A 16,092-nucleotide genomic window follows, 5' to 3' on the forward strand; every position below is an offset into this window, starting at 1 on the left:
CCCTTTATCATTATATAGTGTCCTTCTTTGTCTCTTTTTATGGTTTTTGGTTTAAAGTTTATTTTATTGGAAATAAGAATAGCTACTCCTACGCATTTTTTGTTTCCATTTGTTTGGTATATCTTTTTCCATCCCTTTGCTTTTAGTCTGTGTGTGTCTTTACAGGTGAGGTGAGTCTCTTGAAGACAGCATATAGTTGGGTCTAGCTTTTTAATCCCATCAGTTATTCTGTGTCTTTTGAATAGGGAGTTTAATCCACTTACACTTAGTGTGGTTATTGATGGGCATTGTCTTACTCCTAGCATTTCATCACATTTTTTCAGACTAAGCCATGTGGATGGCTGGTAGAAGAGCATGCTGGGAAGAAGAAGCATATGTCAAAGCCTAGAGGTGGAATGTACCTGGAATATTCAGAAGTGGCAAGGAGGCCAGCATGGCTAAAGTGGAGTGGACAAGAGCGTGAGTAATAGGAGTTGAAGTCACATGCCCAAGAAGTCACAAGCACATTCGTAGAAGTATTATTAATAATAGCCCAAATCTGTAAACAACTCAGATATCTACCAATAGTAGAATGAATAAATTATAATATGTTTATATAATTGAATTCTACATAAAAAGAAAAAAATATATATAGGTTCTCTCAATAATATTGATGAATCTCACAAACACAAAGTTGACAAAAGAGGCCAAATGCTAAAGAATAAAAACGGCATGATTCCATTTATGTAAATTTTATAAACAAGGCAAAACTAGTATATGTGGTAGTAAGAGAGATTAGTAGTTATATTTGGCAGAATAGAGATATGTGTGATTTGAAAGGAAGGACAAGGGGTCTTTTGGCAGGGATGAGGGTATCTAATATCCTGTGTTTGCTTCGTGATAATATGCTTAGGATTTGTGCACCTTTCTGTACTTGTATTTACATTTTACTTCAATTTTTTAAAAAAGAAAAACATAATAGTAAATGGAAGAATTTGAAATAGCAGATGATTCTTAAAAAGTTTTGCTATAGGGAGAACAGAGAAATGGTGTGTTAGCTAAAGGGTTATTTTAAAGATGGAAAAAATGACTGTTTTGGAAACTTTGCTTACTCATATTTACTATTAATGAGAAACACCTGTCCTATTATGTACTCATATTTTCTTTAAATCGACTCATTTTCAACTTAAATTTATTTAAAAAGCAAATTTCTTATTAACACCGTATCACTTGCCATAATAGAAGTAACTGTAAAAATAGAATGAAAAGTCACTTAGTTAAAATAATGTTCAAATGTAAAAACAACTGAATGCAAATAAAAACCAACCTAATTGAACTACAAATATGAGCACCTAAAAATAAATTCCTCAGTCAGAAAACTGGAGCTGTTAGTGATTATTCAGGAAAAAAGGGTTCCAATAATAATCACTATCTAATAGTCTATCTGATTATTAGACTATCTAATAGTCGATCTAATAATCACTGTCACTGTTCGCATATCCCTCATCATCTTCACCTTTATACTTTAAGCATCCTATTTTTTAACATGTATCTATGTTGAGCTCAACAGAGGGACAAAAAGAAAATACAGCCCCACACCTCAAGGCAATAGGCTGCTGATTTGCTCAGCACTTGAGGTTGTCCTCAGTTCCGTGTCTCTCCAGTTTAAAGGGAAATTGGGTTTGAGAAAAAGTTTCCACATGCTGCTGACTGAAAAGAATCCCCACTCCCACATCTCTTCTTGGAAAATACTGGTGTGCATATCCGTGGGTGTGTGGGACGCTGCTCAGCAGTGAATCCAGCAACCCTGCGTGAAACCAGGCAAAGGTACGAGACCATCCAGAGGGGCCCCTACCAGTCACTGGGGCCCCAAATCATTTGCTCTATTCTATACTTCAGAAAACATTGTTCTATAACAATGGAGACAATATTTTCTAAATTAAAAATCAGGGTACCCAATCTTTCAACAACATAGAGTATTTACAGATAAGGACTGTCCAGAAAACCCAGAATTTATGGTGCCATATCTAGGACATTCATTTTTTAGTCCACAAATTTAGACTTTTTAAAATCTGTACTAGAGCTAGACACTGAGGATATGAAAATTTGTAGATATAATTCCTGCCCTCAAGGTAAGGTTGCCAGATAAAAATACAGAATGTATGGTTAAATTTGTATTTTGGGATAACATGGATTATTATTGTTGTATGTCCCAAATATTGCACTAGACATACATATGCTAAAAATGTATCTGTTGTTCATCTAAAATTCAAATTCCTGGGTGTCCTATATTATTATTTGCTAAATCTGGCAAACCTACCTCAAAGGGTTTTGGACTATTGGGGGACAAGGTGAGAGTATAAGAAATGTCAGGGCAAAGGAGTCATCATAGGATACTTGGGTGCATGTTGAACAAATATCCATCTCTAGGAAAACTTCTGGGAACTGGTAATACTGAAACTGAGTCTTAAGGTGAGAATTTATAGGGCATACCATTTATTTCAGAATTTAATAACACATCATTATGATTTGTGATCTAGCTTTCTGATGAGCATGTGTTTTGTCTGCAGAACTTCATATAAGTTCCTTGAAGACAGAGGCCATCTCTTTGTGTCCCCCACACCATCTGGGACTGACCGGCACACCTAAGGCATGTATTAAATTACTGCACAAAGTGATTCAAATGGTTTTACCCTCCCAAAGAGTAAAAATATTCTGTTCGGTGCAATCTTTTTTAACTGGTGGTGTTTTAGTTTCAGTGTTTGAACACTGCAGCCAAAAACCCAGTCTGGAACCTTGGAAGCCAAATTAGTAGTAAACACATGGGTTGTCTGCAGTGCAGCAACCTCTCATGTTTCATGATGGATTCAGTGTGGCTGGAATGGGCAGCTTTTTGATTACGGGGTTCCCTTCTAACACCTGCATGTATGATATATTCTGGTTGGATCTGAGATATTAAAACAGTTACAACAGCTGGGTAGTCCAATCTCTGCCCATATTTAAGTTCCTCTTTGACCAATTGCAGTTTGAAACTGTCTCCTTTTCCCTAGGGGCCTGTCTGTTGGTTGGTTCAAGTTAAGGTCTACCGAAGCCATGGGAAGAGGAAGAGAAGATAACTTTTCTCCTCTTCTCTCCTAGTCCAAACTCTAAAGACCAAAACTGGGGAAAAGCAAAATCCTCCAAACACATTCCCCAAGTGTGGCGCCTTTTCAACAACTTTTAAGGTAATATGTTGGCATGACAGATGTTAGACCGATCATGAAAAGACTTTAAAAGAAGCATGAGAGAAACGTGTAGAGAAGGCAGTCAAACAGAACATTTTTAACAACATTCTTCCGCTTCAGTTCCTTGAATTGGGTCTGAATTATTCCTGCTGATCTCTGGGCCGAGAACATACTTGGTGGTCTTGCCTAAGGTTCTTCCCTAATTTTTTCACCACTTTACTACTAAGAGAAGAGGACAGCGACCAGGCCTGGGGTATTATGGGGACTGGAAACCTAGTCCCTGTGGCACCAAAGTCCAAAACGTTCTTAAAGTCTATGTACTCCGAGGCCCATTTTAAAGATAGTTTGGTTATAAAGGTAAAGTTTTCCCTGCTTTATCTCACAGATAAACAAAGCCGGACACTAGGTGAAGTAGTAAGGACTGATTGTACTCAGTAACATTACTGCAGTAGGAAAAAGAGTTCAGCGTGACCTGAATTCATCGATTTGTGCAGAGGTGACATTTTAAAGAGAGAAGGAGGCTGAAAGAAAACATAGGAGAAACACTTCGGGAAGTAGGAGTGGGCACAGATTTCATGAATATGACCCTAAAAGCATGGGCAACCAAAGGAAAAATAAACAAATGGGATTATATCAAACTAAAAAGCTTCTGCACAGCAAAAGAAACAATTCACAGAGTTAAAAAACAACCAACAGAGTGGGAGAAAATATTTGCAAAATATACATCTGACAAAGGATTAATATCCAGAATATATAAGGAACTCAAACAACTTTACAAGAAGAAAACAAGCAACCCAATTAAAAAATGGGCAAAAGAGCTAAGTAGGCATTTCTCTAAGGAAGATATCCAAATGGCCAACAGACACATGAAAAAATGCTCAACATCACTCAGCATCCGGGAAATGCAAATCAAAATCACACTGAGATACCATCTAACCCCAGTTAGGATGGCTAAAATCCAAAAGACTGTGAATGATAAATGCTGGCGAGGCTGCGGAGAAAAAGGAACTCTCATACATTGTTGGTGGGACTGCAAAATGGTGCAGCCTCTATGGAAAATGGTATGGAGGTTCCTCAAACAATTGCAGATAGATCTACCATACGACCCAGCTATCCCACTGCTGGGAATATACCCAGAGGAATGGAAATCATCAAGTCGAAGGTATACCTGTTTCCCAATGTTTATCGCAGCACTCTTTACAATAGCCAAGAGTTGGAACCAGCCCAAATGCCCATCATCAGATGAGTGGATACGGAAAATGTGGTACATCTACACAATGGAATACTACTCAGCTATAAAAACGAATGAAATACTGCCATTTGCAACAACATGGATGGACCTTGAGAGAATTATATTAAGTGAAACAAGTCAGGCACAGAAAGAGAAATACCACGTTCTCACTTATTGGTGGGAGCTAAAAATTAATATATAAATTCACACACACACACACACACACACACACACACACACACACACAAAACGGGGGGGGGAAGGGGGGGAGAAGATATAACAACCACAATTACTTGAAGTTGATACGACAAGCAAACAGAAAGGACATTGTTGGGAGGGAGGCTTCGGTAATGGGCCACAATAATCAACCACAGTGTATATCAACAAAATAAAATAATATAAAATAGAGAAGGAGGGAGCTGGGGGTGGTGCGTGGGCCTATGAGACTAATTCCAGCAGGGCTTCTCTTCCAGGTTTTTTTTAAAACAAGAACAGGCCACAAACACGCAGCGGCGCTCTTTAAACTTCAGCCGCCGGAACTGAAACTCCAGGAACGAGAGAACTACAACTCCCAGCAGCCCCAGCGAGAGCGAGAACTCCCAACCTTCAGGGCCGCGTCCCCCATCGGCCTTCAGCCCAGCTCCTGGCGCTTTCAAGAGGCAGCAGCAGGTCAGAGTGGGCAGCGGCATCGCGTCCAGTGAGGCTGTCGGGACCCGGATGAGCGCGAGGCCGCGGAGGCAGAGACGGCGTCGTGGGGGGCGCGCTGACGTCACGTGCGGTGGGCGGGGCCTCGGGCGATCCCGCGCAAATTGAAAGATCAGGTCCTTGGCGCGCGGCTGCCGGGTGGTTGCTCGTGCGCTGCGCCGCCGCCCCGGCTGCTCTGGCCTCGTGAGTGAGGGGTGTGGGGGTGTTCGGAGTCCCGATCCGGCTGCCCTCGAGCGGCCAGGGGGAGCTCTTCCCGGAAGGTGAGGGGCGAGGGCTGTGCGGAGGCTAATGGGTGGGTCTGTGCGTCCCTCTTCCCGGGATCCAGGTCTTCCAGGGAGGGCAGGGGAGGGCCTGGCGTGGTCTTCGGGCCCCACAGCAAAGCCCCGGCCTGTGTACGTGGTGTGAGGTTCCCAGGGAACGACTGGCCGGGCGGGGGCCGCAGCTCAGGAGCCCAGGGGGCGTCCGCGCTCGCTCCACGGCTGCCGGACTGCTCGTGTTTTTCCGCAGAAGCTGACCGTCCAGTGTTTACACACGATCCCCCCACTTTTCAATGTTAACAAGTAAATTTTTTCCCCTTAGTTTTGTGCTGGCCTAAGGAAAGGTGTCGTCTGAAATGGGCTCGCGGGCCACGCCAGCACACCCCTGTGAGACGGAGGAATAGAGCGGTGGGTCAAGTTGCTGCTGTGCCTGTGACCTCGGGTGCCACAGGGGCGCTCCTTGAGGTGATACGTGCCATGTGGCACTCAGTCATTCTTACTGTGCGAAAGAGGAGATATTTCTTCGAGGATATTTACCTGGCCTAGAAGAGACTTTTGTAAGTGTCACGAAATGTACATTGTGTCTATTTTTCTCAAAATCAAAGAAGACTTGATAATCCAAGAGGTAGGAGATTAATTGTTTTCCTCAAGCTGTGGTTTGAGGGCCACCTGCTGCACCCAGATTGTCTACCTTGTTTAAAATTCACAGTCCCCGGCCTCACTCCAGAACTGATGAATCAGAGTCACTGGGAGTGGAGTTGAAAATCTGCCAACTTCTGAAATTTGAGAACTGCTGAACTAGAGCATCAGAGCTCTGAGACTGCGTCAACAGGGTAAGGCTGACTTATGATCCTGTGCTTTGTTTCCTCCCTTTTGTAGGAGAGATTTGGAGTATAAACTGCTAAGCAACTGCTCAGTGCCCATTGCTGTCTTTCACTTATATCATGGGGAGTTGGAGAGAGTAGTTGCTTCGGAAAGCATCATAGTGGCAGCTCCAGAATTTATGTATAAAAAGGGCTTAGGGGGCTGCAGCCTGGATGGAAGGGGTTGGGAAGTTAAAGCATTTGTCTTGAAGCTATATTTGCACAGCAGACAGTTTCACATTTCTTGGGGGTAGTTGCCTCTAGACACCATCACTGCTTATAATGTCTTAGTAGCTGGAATAATGCATTCTGATAGCAGAGAATTTTAGTCCTAAATAAGTATAGATTCATTTCTGTAATTTTGCTTATTTTATTTTTCAATTGAAATGCCTACCTTCCTACAAAATGTTTAGAGCTTTTGCTCCTAAGCAAATTTACATGTTAGCCCATTTTTAAATGCCTTTTGTAGAGGCAATGGGATGCCATAGCATACACAGTTTTGTAGATTTTAACAGTGGCTTTTTGCAGAGAGGAGAGATTCATACTTTTTTGAGTACCTTCTGTGTGCCTAGCACTGTGTTAAGAACTTGGGGCATACATTAGATTACAAGTGTGAAAGCCCTTTGGAAAGAATAAACGTTAAGCATCTATCAAGTGGTAGTGTTAATAAATTATGGTATTAAAGGTAGTGTTAATAATTAATGTAAATTCTACACTATGGAAATTGTTTGACAGGGAGAAGCCCAGTTAAACTATTAAAGGGTAGTGATTCTCAGATATCTGAGCAATAACAGTTTCTGTATCAGTTTCCAAGCTTTTTTATTTATTTTTAAAAACTTTCTGGTAAATATATTTTGCTTTAAATATTGCTGTTTTCTCTTTCTCCTTTCATATCATATAGTTAATTTGGCACTATGGGGATACACGGATTGCTACAATTTATCAAAGAAGCTTCAGAACCCATCCATGTGAGGAAGTACAAAGGACAGGTAGTAGCCGTGGATACATATTGCTGGCTTCACAAAGGATCTATTGCTTGTGCTGAAAAACTAGCCAAAGGTGAACCTACTGATAAGTAAGTTTGGGCCTTATATTAATTCTTTTTTTTTTTTTTTTGTCTTTTTGTGACCGGTAAGGGGATTGCAACCCTTGGTGTGGTGTCGCCCGCACCGCGCTCAGCCAGTGAGCTCACCGGCCATTCCTATATAGGATCCGAACCCGCGGCGGGAGCGCTGCTCTGCTCCCAAGCGCTGCACTCTCCCGAGTGCGCCACGGGGCCGGCCCTATATTAATTCTTTGACAATGAAGAATGAGACTTCCACGGCTTTTTTTTCAGAAACAGATTGTTTTCACTCAGTGCCAGAATTTATCAAGAAGTAACAGTGTGTGTTTTAAAATATTTAACAGTGTTTTGAAAACCCATGATCATTTCAGACTCCCGTGTTCTTGGGTATAGACAACACACTGCTAATCCTTGTTGGCAAAACGAGGCAGTTACTTCAAAGGTTCAAGATGTTCTGATTGGTTGCCTATGGCCAAAAATGATGGACTATGTTGACATCCAATCATAACTCTGTGACCTCATTTGAGGCAGGTTCGGTGGACTTACGTCTTCTATTTTTGAAGCAGAAACATTAGAAAAACAAGCAAGCATAATTGCTGTACAGATTTTTCACAGGGATTGGTCAATATTAGGTTTGTTTCTTCCCTTTTGTGAATATGTAACTTATCTCTTGGAGAGAAAGCTCAGAGATCTTAATATGACAGACTTAAGCCCAATAGACAATAGGTGAATTGTGTTGATTATGTTTGTTTCCCAAAAGAAAGGGGGAAAGTCATTATAGAATGGTCATCATTTAGGACTTTCAAGCCTTCTGAGTTTATTTGACCAAAAGTCACTTGTGGGATCTAAAGGACCCTGAGTATTTCTACCACTTCAAGTGCTGAGATAGTTTTTTGAAAGCATTTTACGCCACTTATTTTGAACAGTTGCAATTGTCATTGAAGACTACAAGTTTTTCATTGCTACTTTCAGTGTTTGAATATTTCTTCATGACAGCTGAACTTTAGATTTTTGTAATTCTTGATTCTGATTTTTGACTAACTGGAAGAGTTGTTAAAAATACAGGTAATATCCTTTCTTTATTGTTAGAGAGGTAAGAGATGAAATCCATAGGACCTGCCCTGTAGTACGTGCTTGGTAAATATTTATTTAACTAAAAAGTTTTAGTATTTTCAACAAGAATCTATTGGGTATTTTAACTTTTTTTCCCTCAGCAACTAAGAAGTTGCGTTTGGTAGAGTTAATTTTCCTTTTCTTAACCGTATTTGGGTAAAAGTATCAACCTGAAATAGTCACCACCTCAGAAAATTTGAATAAGCTTATGATGAACCTTTATGACCATTATAAAGATTGAGGTAGATCTATGTGTGCTGACTTGGAAAGATTTCTGTGAAATAAATAATATGAGGTCACCAGGTGTCTGATGTTTGCATTCTGTCTAGTTTTTTAAAAAAAAGTAAATATCCTTTAAGATTCATTACAATTTCGAATTTACTTTCTTCTAATATTTGCTTGATACTTAATCAGCAGATCCCACCCATTGTTCCGCATCAGTGCAGTTCATTATCACTGGTGTACAATAAATAGAAAAATAAGGATAATTTAGGGAGTCTTTCATTAAGATGACTATATTTGACTTTAAAGTCTATCTTGTAAGATGTTTTTCTATTCCTATTTTTAAGCTAAAATGTCCTTTCCTTTATGAAATGATGGAAGTTGTAAATGCAACTCTTTTTGTTAACTGCTTTGTGAGGATTAAAAAGTAAATGCGATACATGTTCCTTGATTAGATCCTAGATTTGGGAAAGTTAGTAGCAGTGGTGTGCTGGAGCCAGCTCGTAGGAGCTCCCCGTGTACCATCTCTTCCCAAGGCTGCAGTCATTGACCCCATGTTGGTAGCTTATCTGCCATTATGGAATAGTCACATCATGGAAATCAGGCACCGCCTCCCCCCCACCACAAGACATGTTGTTAAACACTTACCAGGACACCACTGGTTATAAGAAACTTTATTGGAACAACTGGGCAAATTTTAATATAGACTTTGCATTAGATGATATTATTGTGTTACTGTTAAATTTCTTGGGTGTGATATAGTATTGTTGGAGGAATCAGGTGTTTATTGTACTATACTTTTAACTTTTCTATAGATCTGGAATTTTCAAAAATGAAAAAAAAAAACGGAGGGAAAAGATGAGATTTAGACTTACAAAATGTCAGAACCAGAGGCATATCAAAGCCCTGTAATCTACAGATAAGGAAACCAAGGCTTGGCGGGTCAAGTAACTCTCTAAACATCATGTGGCCCATAAGTATCCAAGGCAGGATGTGAACCCAAGTGTATAGTTTCCATTTTCTATGAAAACATTTGCTAAAAAAATGAAATAAAAACCTTTTCTCATAATTGTCTGTTTTTCTGGTTTTAAATAAAGCAAATGTATTACCTTAAGAGATGCAAAACACTGAGATGTATTTTTCGTTTTTTCCCCCATAGATATGTAGGATTTTGTATGAAATTTGTAAATATGTTACTATCTCATGGGATCAAGCCTATCCTCGTATTTGATGGATGTACCTTACCGTCTAAAAAGGAAGTAGAGAGGTCGAGAAGAGAGTAAGTTAATTCTCTGTTTAATCTCTAACTTAATTGAACTAACTTAATTTAGCATTTAAAAAATTTTTTAATTCATTTAGGTTGTTTTATAGCCTAGTGCATGAACAAATTTCCTTATATATTCTGTGTGTGAGAGGTTATATCACACTTTTTTTTAGTTCCTACATTTTCTTTTGATGGAAAGCATTGCTGTGGAAAAGTCTGATGATAATCTGTGTGTGTGCACGTGTGCGCATGTGTGCACACATCCTATAAATCACTTGTTCTTTTTGCCTAAAAACCCAAAGGATCTAGGTCAGTATTCTCAAGGACCTGGTGTGCAATTCAAATGAGTCAAACTTTTAATTTTTTTATTTTATTTTATTTTTTAAAGATGACTGGTAAGGGGATCTTAACACTTGACTTCGTGTTGTCAACACCACACTCTCCCAAGTGAGCTAACCGGCCATCTCTATATAGAGCTCCAAATCCGTGGCCTTGGTGTTATCAGCACCACACTCTCCCAAGTGAGCCACAGGCTGGCCTCAAACTTTATACTAGGAACATTTCTTGAATTACAGTTTTATTATAGTTCCTTAAATCAGCTTCTTAAATATTTTTTTACATTTAAAAAATATTCTTCTTTTGCAGAAGACGACAAGCCAATCTGCTTAAGGGAAAGCAGCTTCTTCGCGAGGGAAAAGTCTCAGAAGCCCGAGAATGTTTTGCCCGTTCTGTCAATATCACCCATGCTATGGCCCACAAAGTGATTCAAGTAAGCACCTAGAAAATGAAGCTAAAGGAACAAACGACTAAGTTCCTTTAAACTAGCTATAAATTGTTTATTAACTGGAGAACAGAAATCCAGGGAGGAAAGTTGTTCCAGACCTCGCCTCAAGTAAAGGGCAGATGTCAGTGGAAGAAGGTATTAGGCCTCACAATCAGCCTAACATAAGCACAGCCATGCTAACTGCTTCCTCACCCTGCCCCGTAACCCTTCCCTTTCTCTTAAGCAAGTGCTTTCTGAGAAAAACCAGATTTTGTGCAAAACAGAATCTTGTGCAGAACAGGAAAACCATAGAGCTGTTACAAAGTGCTGAATGCTCAGAATAGCTACCAAACCCTTTCCCCTAATTCAAACCCTATAAAATCTCTACTAGTCTGTACAGGGGTGGGAACTGATCTTTCAGTCTCCCTTCCAGATTCGCTAGAAATAAGCTCCCTAATGTGGTAAAGTTTGGCTTGGAGTCCTTTGATCCCTTTGTCTCGCCGACCTAACAGAAGGGAACAGTATTATTAGATAGGGGAGAAGACCCCAACCATTTCCAAGGGAGAAATCCCAAGGCATGAGTGAGGCTCACGGTTTGGAGATGCGTGAGTTTGATAGATTAACTGTCAGCATGTTGTTGCCTAGAGGTGGAAGGGACAGATTCTTGGAGACTTCAGTCTCACCCCACTTTTGCATCTTCAGCATTTACTGTAACCTCCACTCTTGAATGTTGGTCACTGAACCAGCCTTGCTGCCACAGGACTCTCCAGACTCCTTTCTTCTCCATCTGCTTTTGCTTAGAAGCTTCTTTCCTTATTACTGTAAATATTTACATCAGTGGGTTCACAACCCCAGACTTCACTTTCCCTTTTTTAGGGACTGTGTTCAAACTACTTGGTAAAGGTGGGATCACCTTTTTCTAATTTACAGTCCTGCCATCCAGTTCCTAAGCTAAAATAAGCACTCAAATTTTTATTCTGTGGTTCTTTATCATGTGGGTATTTTGTCTTTCTGTGTGGGTCAAGGTGGAAAGCAAGGATGGGATGCAGGAGGTGCTCTATATAGCCACAGGAGAAGAGGAAGCATTGTGTGCGGAATTAGAAGAGAGACCCTGATTGGGTACAAATGGTGATGGCAGAGGATGAGCAGGACAATTGCTGGGCAAGAAAAAGAGTAGGTTGCAGGTTGTTACCCAAATTGATAGTATCAGGGTCTTGTTTCTTCTTTCTCCATTTATTACTTCCTAAAGCCTCTTCTCAGGCCTTCTTGTTCTGGACAAGATTCTGTTTTGCACAAAATTATGACCCATAATTTGGAACGAGGAAGTTTCTGTTCCAACCACCAGGATTTTGAGATAGAGGCTTAAATAGGGACTATTTTGGGGGGGATGGGGAGACAAAGTTATTTTAAAAGTATTTTGGGCCGGCCCGTGGCTCACTTGGGAGAGTGTGGTGCTGATAACACCAAGGCCACGGGTTCGGATCCCATGTAGGGATGGCCGGTTTGCTCACTGGGTGAGCGTGGTGCTGACAACACCAAGTCAAGGGTTAAGATCCCCTTACCGGTCATCTTTTAAAAAAAAAACAAAAAACTATTTTCCCATAGTAGATTGATTTGAATATAGTGATTAGAGTCTATAATTTTATCAATACAGTGTCACATAGACTTTTATAGCCTGACAGGACAACCTGTTATTTTTATGGGGAAAATGTATTCAGAGCTCCAAACAAATACCTTGTATATTTTTGGAGCATAACCGTTCTTAAGATGGAAGCTTTCTGTAATTTGAAGTAATTAATTTTGTAGCTTGCAGGGGTTTTTTTCCTCTAAATGTGTAGCAATAATTTTTTTCTCTCAATTTGTCAACTGACTTTAAAAAAATTTTTTTAGTGGCTATATGATTAACTCAACATGTATTAGAACTGAAAGTAGAAAAACTACTTGAAAGGAAAATGGTTTCTTAAAGTAATATTAGCATGTGCATGCTGAGGCTAGTAATAAAATTGGTTTGAAACAGGAAGTTGTTCAGTGCTTTCCAGATGTCACCCTAGACATTCACTGTGATCTCTCTCACAGGCTGCTCGGTCGCAGGGAGTAGATTGCCTCGTGGCTCCATACGAAGCTGATGCGCAGTTGGCCTATCTTAACAAAGCTGGTATTGTACAAGCTATAATTACAGAAGACTCTGATCTCCTCGCGTTTGGCTGTAAAAAGGTACTCGACTGCAGCTACTACATGTGCCTTTTCCATGCAGACAGAAGTAGTGCAAGCCAAGGAGCTGAAGTTTTTCTTCTCCGGGAATAATTATTTAATTTAATATCTATAATTAACATCTAGCTTTATAATGTTGATAATTATTTAAAATAGAAAGAAGGGTTCTGCCGCTTGGTGTTTGTGTAATCTGGACACTTTTTTGGAGTAAGCTCTTCAGGTAGGATGGTTTGCTCATTTTGTCCAAATTCTTTAGAGGAATGTAGATTTACCAGTTTTAGTTTTTAATAATGATAACAAATGTTTTATATTTTTTAATTGTTAGGTAAATTAACTTATCTGCAAATGGGATGCTATGCACTTGTTTAGAATTATGTATAAACTGTTTAATGGAAAGCTTATTATGGTATATTAGGGAGGGAGATTAAGATATAAAACTATAGGATGATCCCATTTTTAATACCTGTATTATTTAAATTGTCTATATTTTCATAGATGACAAGAAGGATTTATGTCAAAAGGATAATGCTGGGTAACAGATAAATGAGGGATTATGGGCAACTTCTGTTTTCTTTCCAAATTTTCATGTTTTCCAAATGTTCTACAAGAAACCTGTCTTACTGTAATAATAAGAAAAAAGCTTACTGTAAAATATAAAAGTGAAAGTTAAGGCGAAAATGCGTTTAGTGTGCATTACTGTTTGATCGTGCTCACAACCTTGTAACTTGAGTAGGAAGATGTGCAGAAAGAGCTTTCTTTATATCAGAATCAGGACAATTGGGTCCTGACTGTATATATAACCTTGTTTAGTCATATCCTACGCTTCAGTTTAATTCATTTGCAAATTTTGTAATCATTAACCTGTCTACTTATCTCTCTCATCTCTCAGTGAAGAACAAGATTTCTCATAATTATTGCAGTGAATTAGATAATGACAAATAAAAGTGGCCCTTCTAGAAATTAACAATTTCCCTTCCTTTTGAAGGTGATTTTAAAAATGGACCATTTTGGAAATGGACTAGAAATTGACCAGGCTCGGCTAGGAATGTGCAGACAGCTTGGGGATATATTCACAGAAGAGAAGTTCCGTTACATGTGCATTCTTTCAGGCTGTGACTATCTCTCATCACTGCGTGGGATTGGATTAGCAAAGGCGTGCAAAGTACTGAGACTAGCCAATAATCCAGATATTGTAAAGGTAAGAGAGATTTACCTAGTGTCGTCTTCCATTTCTGAAGCATTTTTTTTATAATAGAATAAACCACTCAGGATATGGATTTTAGATATTCTGTCAATAGCCTATATTATGTTATTAAAAGGAGCAAATGGCTAAAACACTAGAACTTTGCTTTTAGGAACTAACAAACACCAGAATAACCATTTTTCAGCCACTGACAAAAAAGTAGTAATAATTTTTAAATGCGGACTCATATAAAGAGACTTTATATTATTTACTTAATGTCCATTCTATTATTTTATAGTAGTGGTTCTCAAACTTTTTTGTCTAAGGGACCCTTTATACTCTTAAAAGCTATTCATGATTGTAATTTTTGTTTATGTGGCTTATAGCTATTGATATTTGCCAAATTAGACATTAAAACAAATTTAAATGTTTATTGATTCACTTAATAGTAAACTCATTACATGTTAACATAAATAGCATGCTTTAATGAAAAATAAACATTTTCCAAAACAAAAATCGTGAGAGAAGAATTGTACATTTTTGCAAATCTCTGTGACCTGGCTTGATAGAAGACAGCTAGTTTCTCATGTCTCCTTCCTCATTAAATCTTATTTGATGTCAAGTGGTGTGTATCCTGTGGAAAATGGTGAGAAGCTAGTTTCTCTGATGTCTTTACCTTAAGAAAATAAACACACATTAAAGAAGCTAATTTTCCTCCTTGGGCAGTTGTTTAACACTCCTAGAGTTTGGGGAGCAAAAATCCCATTTTCTATTTCTGGGACTACAAAGGGTTGAGTCCTCAGGGTGAAGGGTGGAGTGTATGATGGAAAGATCTCAGGCCGGCCCGTGGCTCACTCGGTAGAGTGCGGTGCTGATAACACCAAGGCCACGGGTTCGGATCCTATATAGGGATGGCCGGTTTGCTCACTGGCTGAGCGTGGTGCTGACAACACCAAGTCAAGGGTTGAGATCCCCTTACCGGTCATCTTTTAAAACAAACAAACAAAAAAAAGATCTCCAAGTTGGGATATGGTGGCCCAGCTGAGAATACAGCAACATGCCCTAAACAGCCTGTGACTCCAGGATCACTTCAGTTCTCTGCATCTTCTGTCTATGAGTTTGATATTTAAGATCCCTTTGATCTTTAGGCATCCATGACTCTAACAGAAGTTAGAATGTTGACATAGTTTTAGATGGTCTGAGAATATTTGGATTTTTTAATTCTCAGATTTTGTTCTACTATGTTTTTTTTGTTTTTTTTGTTTTTTGGCAGCTGGCCAGTAGTGGGATCTGAACCATTGACCTTGGTGTTAGAACACTGGGCCCTAACCAACTGAGCTAACTGGCCAGCCTTAATTCTCAGGTTTTGCATGTTGTTTGTTTTTTGCTTTCTGGATGAAAGGGACTTTAAGGATGAATAATGCATCTTAAAGTTACACCTAGGAACATAAACTTGATCTGCCACAGAATTTTGGTCCTTTGGATTAATAATAGAGAAACCAAAGAAAATACTAGTTATGAGACAGAATTTTAAGGGATAAGACGTGGTTGTGTTTGCTGATAGAGTTTTCTTTAGTGTGGGTGAAAGCAATTGATTTTTCAGTCCTTCTTCATGCTCCTCAAAGGTAAACAGATCAGCCTTTTGGATTATACATTCCCTGTTCTTTAGTTGCAGATAAATGTTTTTGCATCCAATTGTTAGGTTATCAAGAAAATTGGACATTATCTCAAGATGAATATAACAGTACCAGAAGATTACATCAAAGGATTTATTCGAGCCAATAATACCTTCCTTTATCAGCTAGTTTTTGATCCCATCGGAAGGAAACTTGTCCCTCTGAATGCCTATGAAGATGACATTGATCCTGAAACACTGAGTTATGCTGGGCGGTATCCTTTTTGAACCATAATGGTAGACTTTTATGCTTCTTTCTTCAATATTATGGTCATATTTTTTCTGAAACATTCAATAAAAAGCTTGCAAATTGTTTTTTTTTGCTTTCTTTTCACAGTA

At 39.2% G+C, this 16,092-nt stretch overlaps 1 protein-coding gene across 3 annotated transcripts in view; it reads left to right on the forward strand.

Moving 5' to 3' along the window:
• Positions 1–7,173: 7,173 nt before the first annotated feature.
• EXO1 (exonuclease 1) overlaps positions 7,174–16,092 on the forward strand; it is a 37,906-nt gene continuing 28,987 nt past the window's right edge. For all 3 annotated transcript variants that reach the window (XM_063082850.1, XM_063082851.1, XM_063082852.1), the window contains exons 1-6: positions 7,174–7,334; positions 9,817–9,936; positions 10,567–10,690; positions 12,761–12,898; positions 13,881–14,093; positions 15,781–15,968. In XM_063082850.1, coding sequence (XP_062938920.1) covers positions 7,174–7,334; positions 9,817–9,936; positions 10,567–10,690; positions 12,761–12,898; positions 13,881–14,093; positions 15,781–15,968 — 944 coding nt within the window. The remainder of the gene's footprint in view (positions 7,335–9,816; positions 9,937–10,566; positions 10,691–12,760; positions 12,899–13,880; positions 14,094–15,780; positions 15,969–16,092) is intronic.

The sequence above is a fragment of the Cynocephalus volans genome, chromosome 18 (genome assembly GCF_027409185.1).
Source record: "Cynocephalus volans isolate mCynVol1 chromosome 18, mCynVol1.pri, whole genome shotgun sequence".
In the NCBI taxonomy this organism is placed as follows: Eukaryota; Metazoa; Chordata; class Mammalia; order Dermoptera; family Cynocephalidae; genus Cynocephalus; species Cynocephalus volans.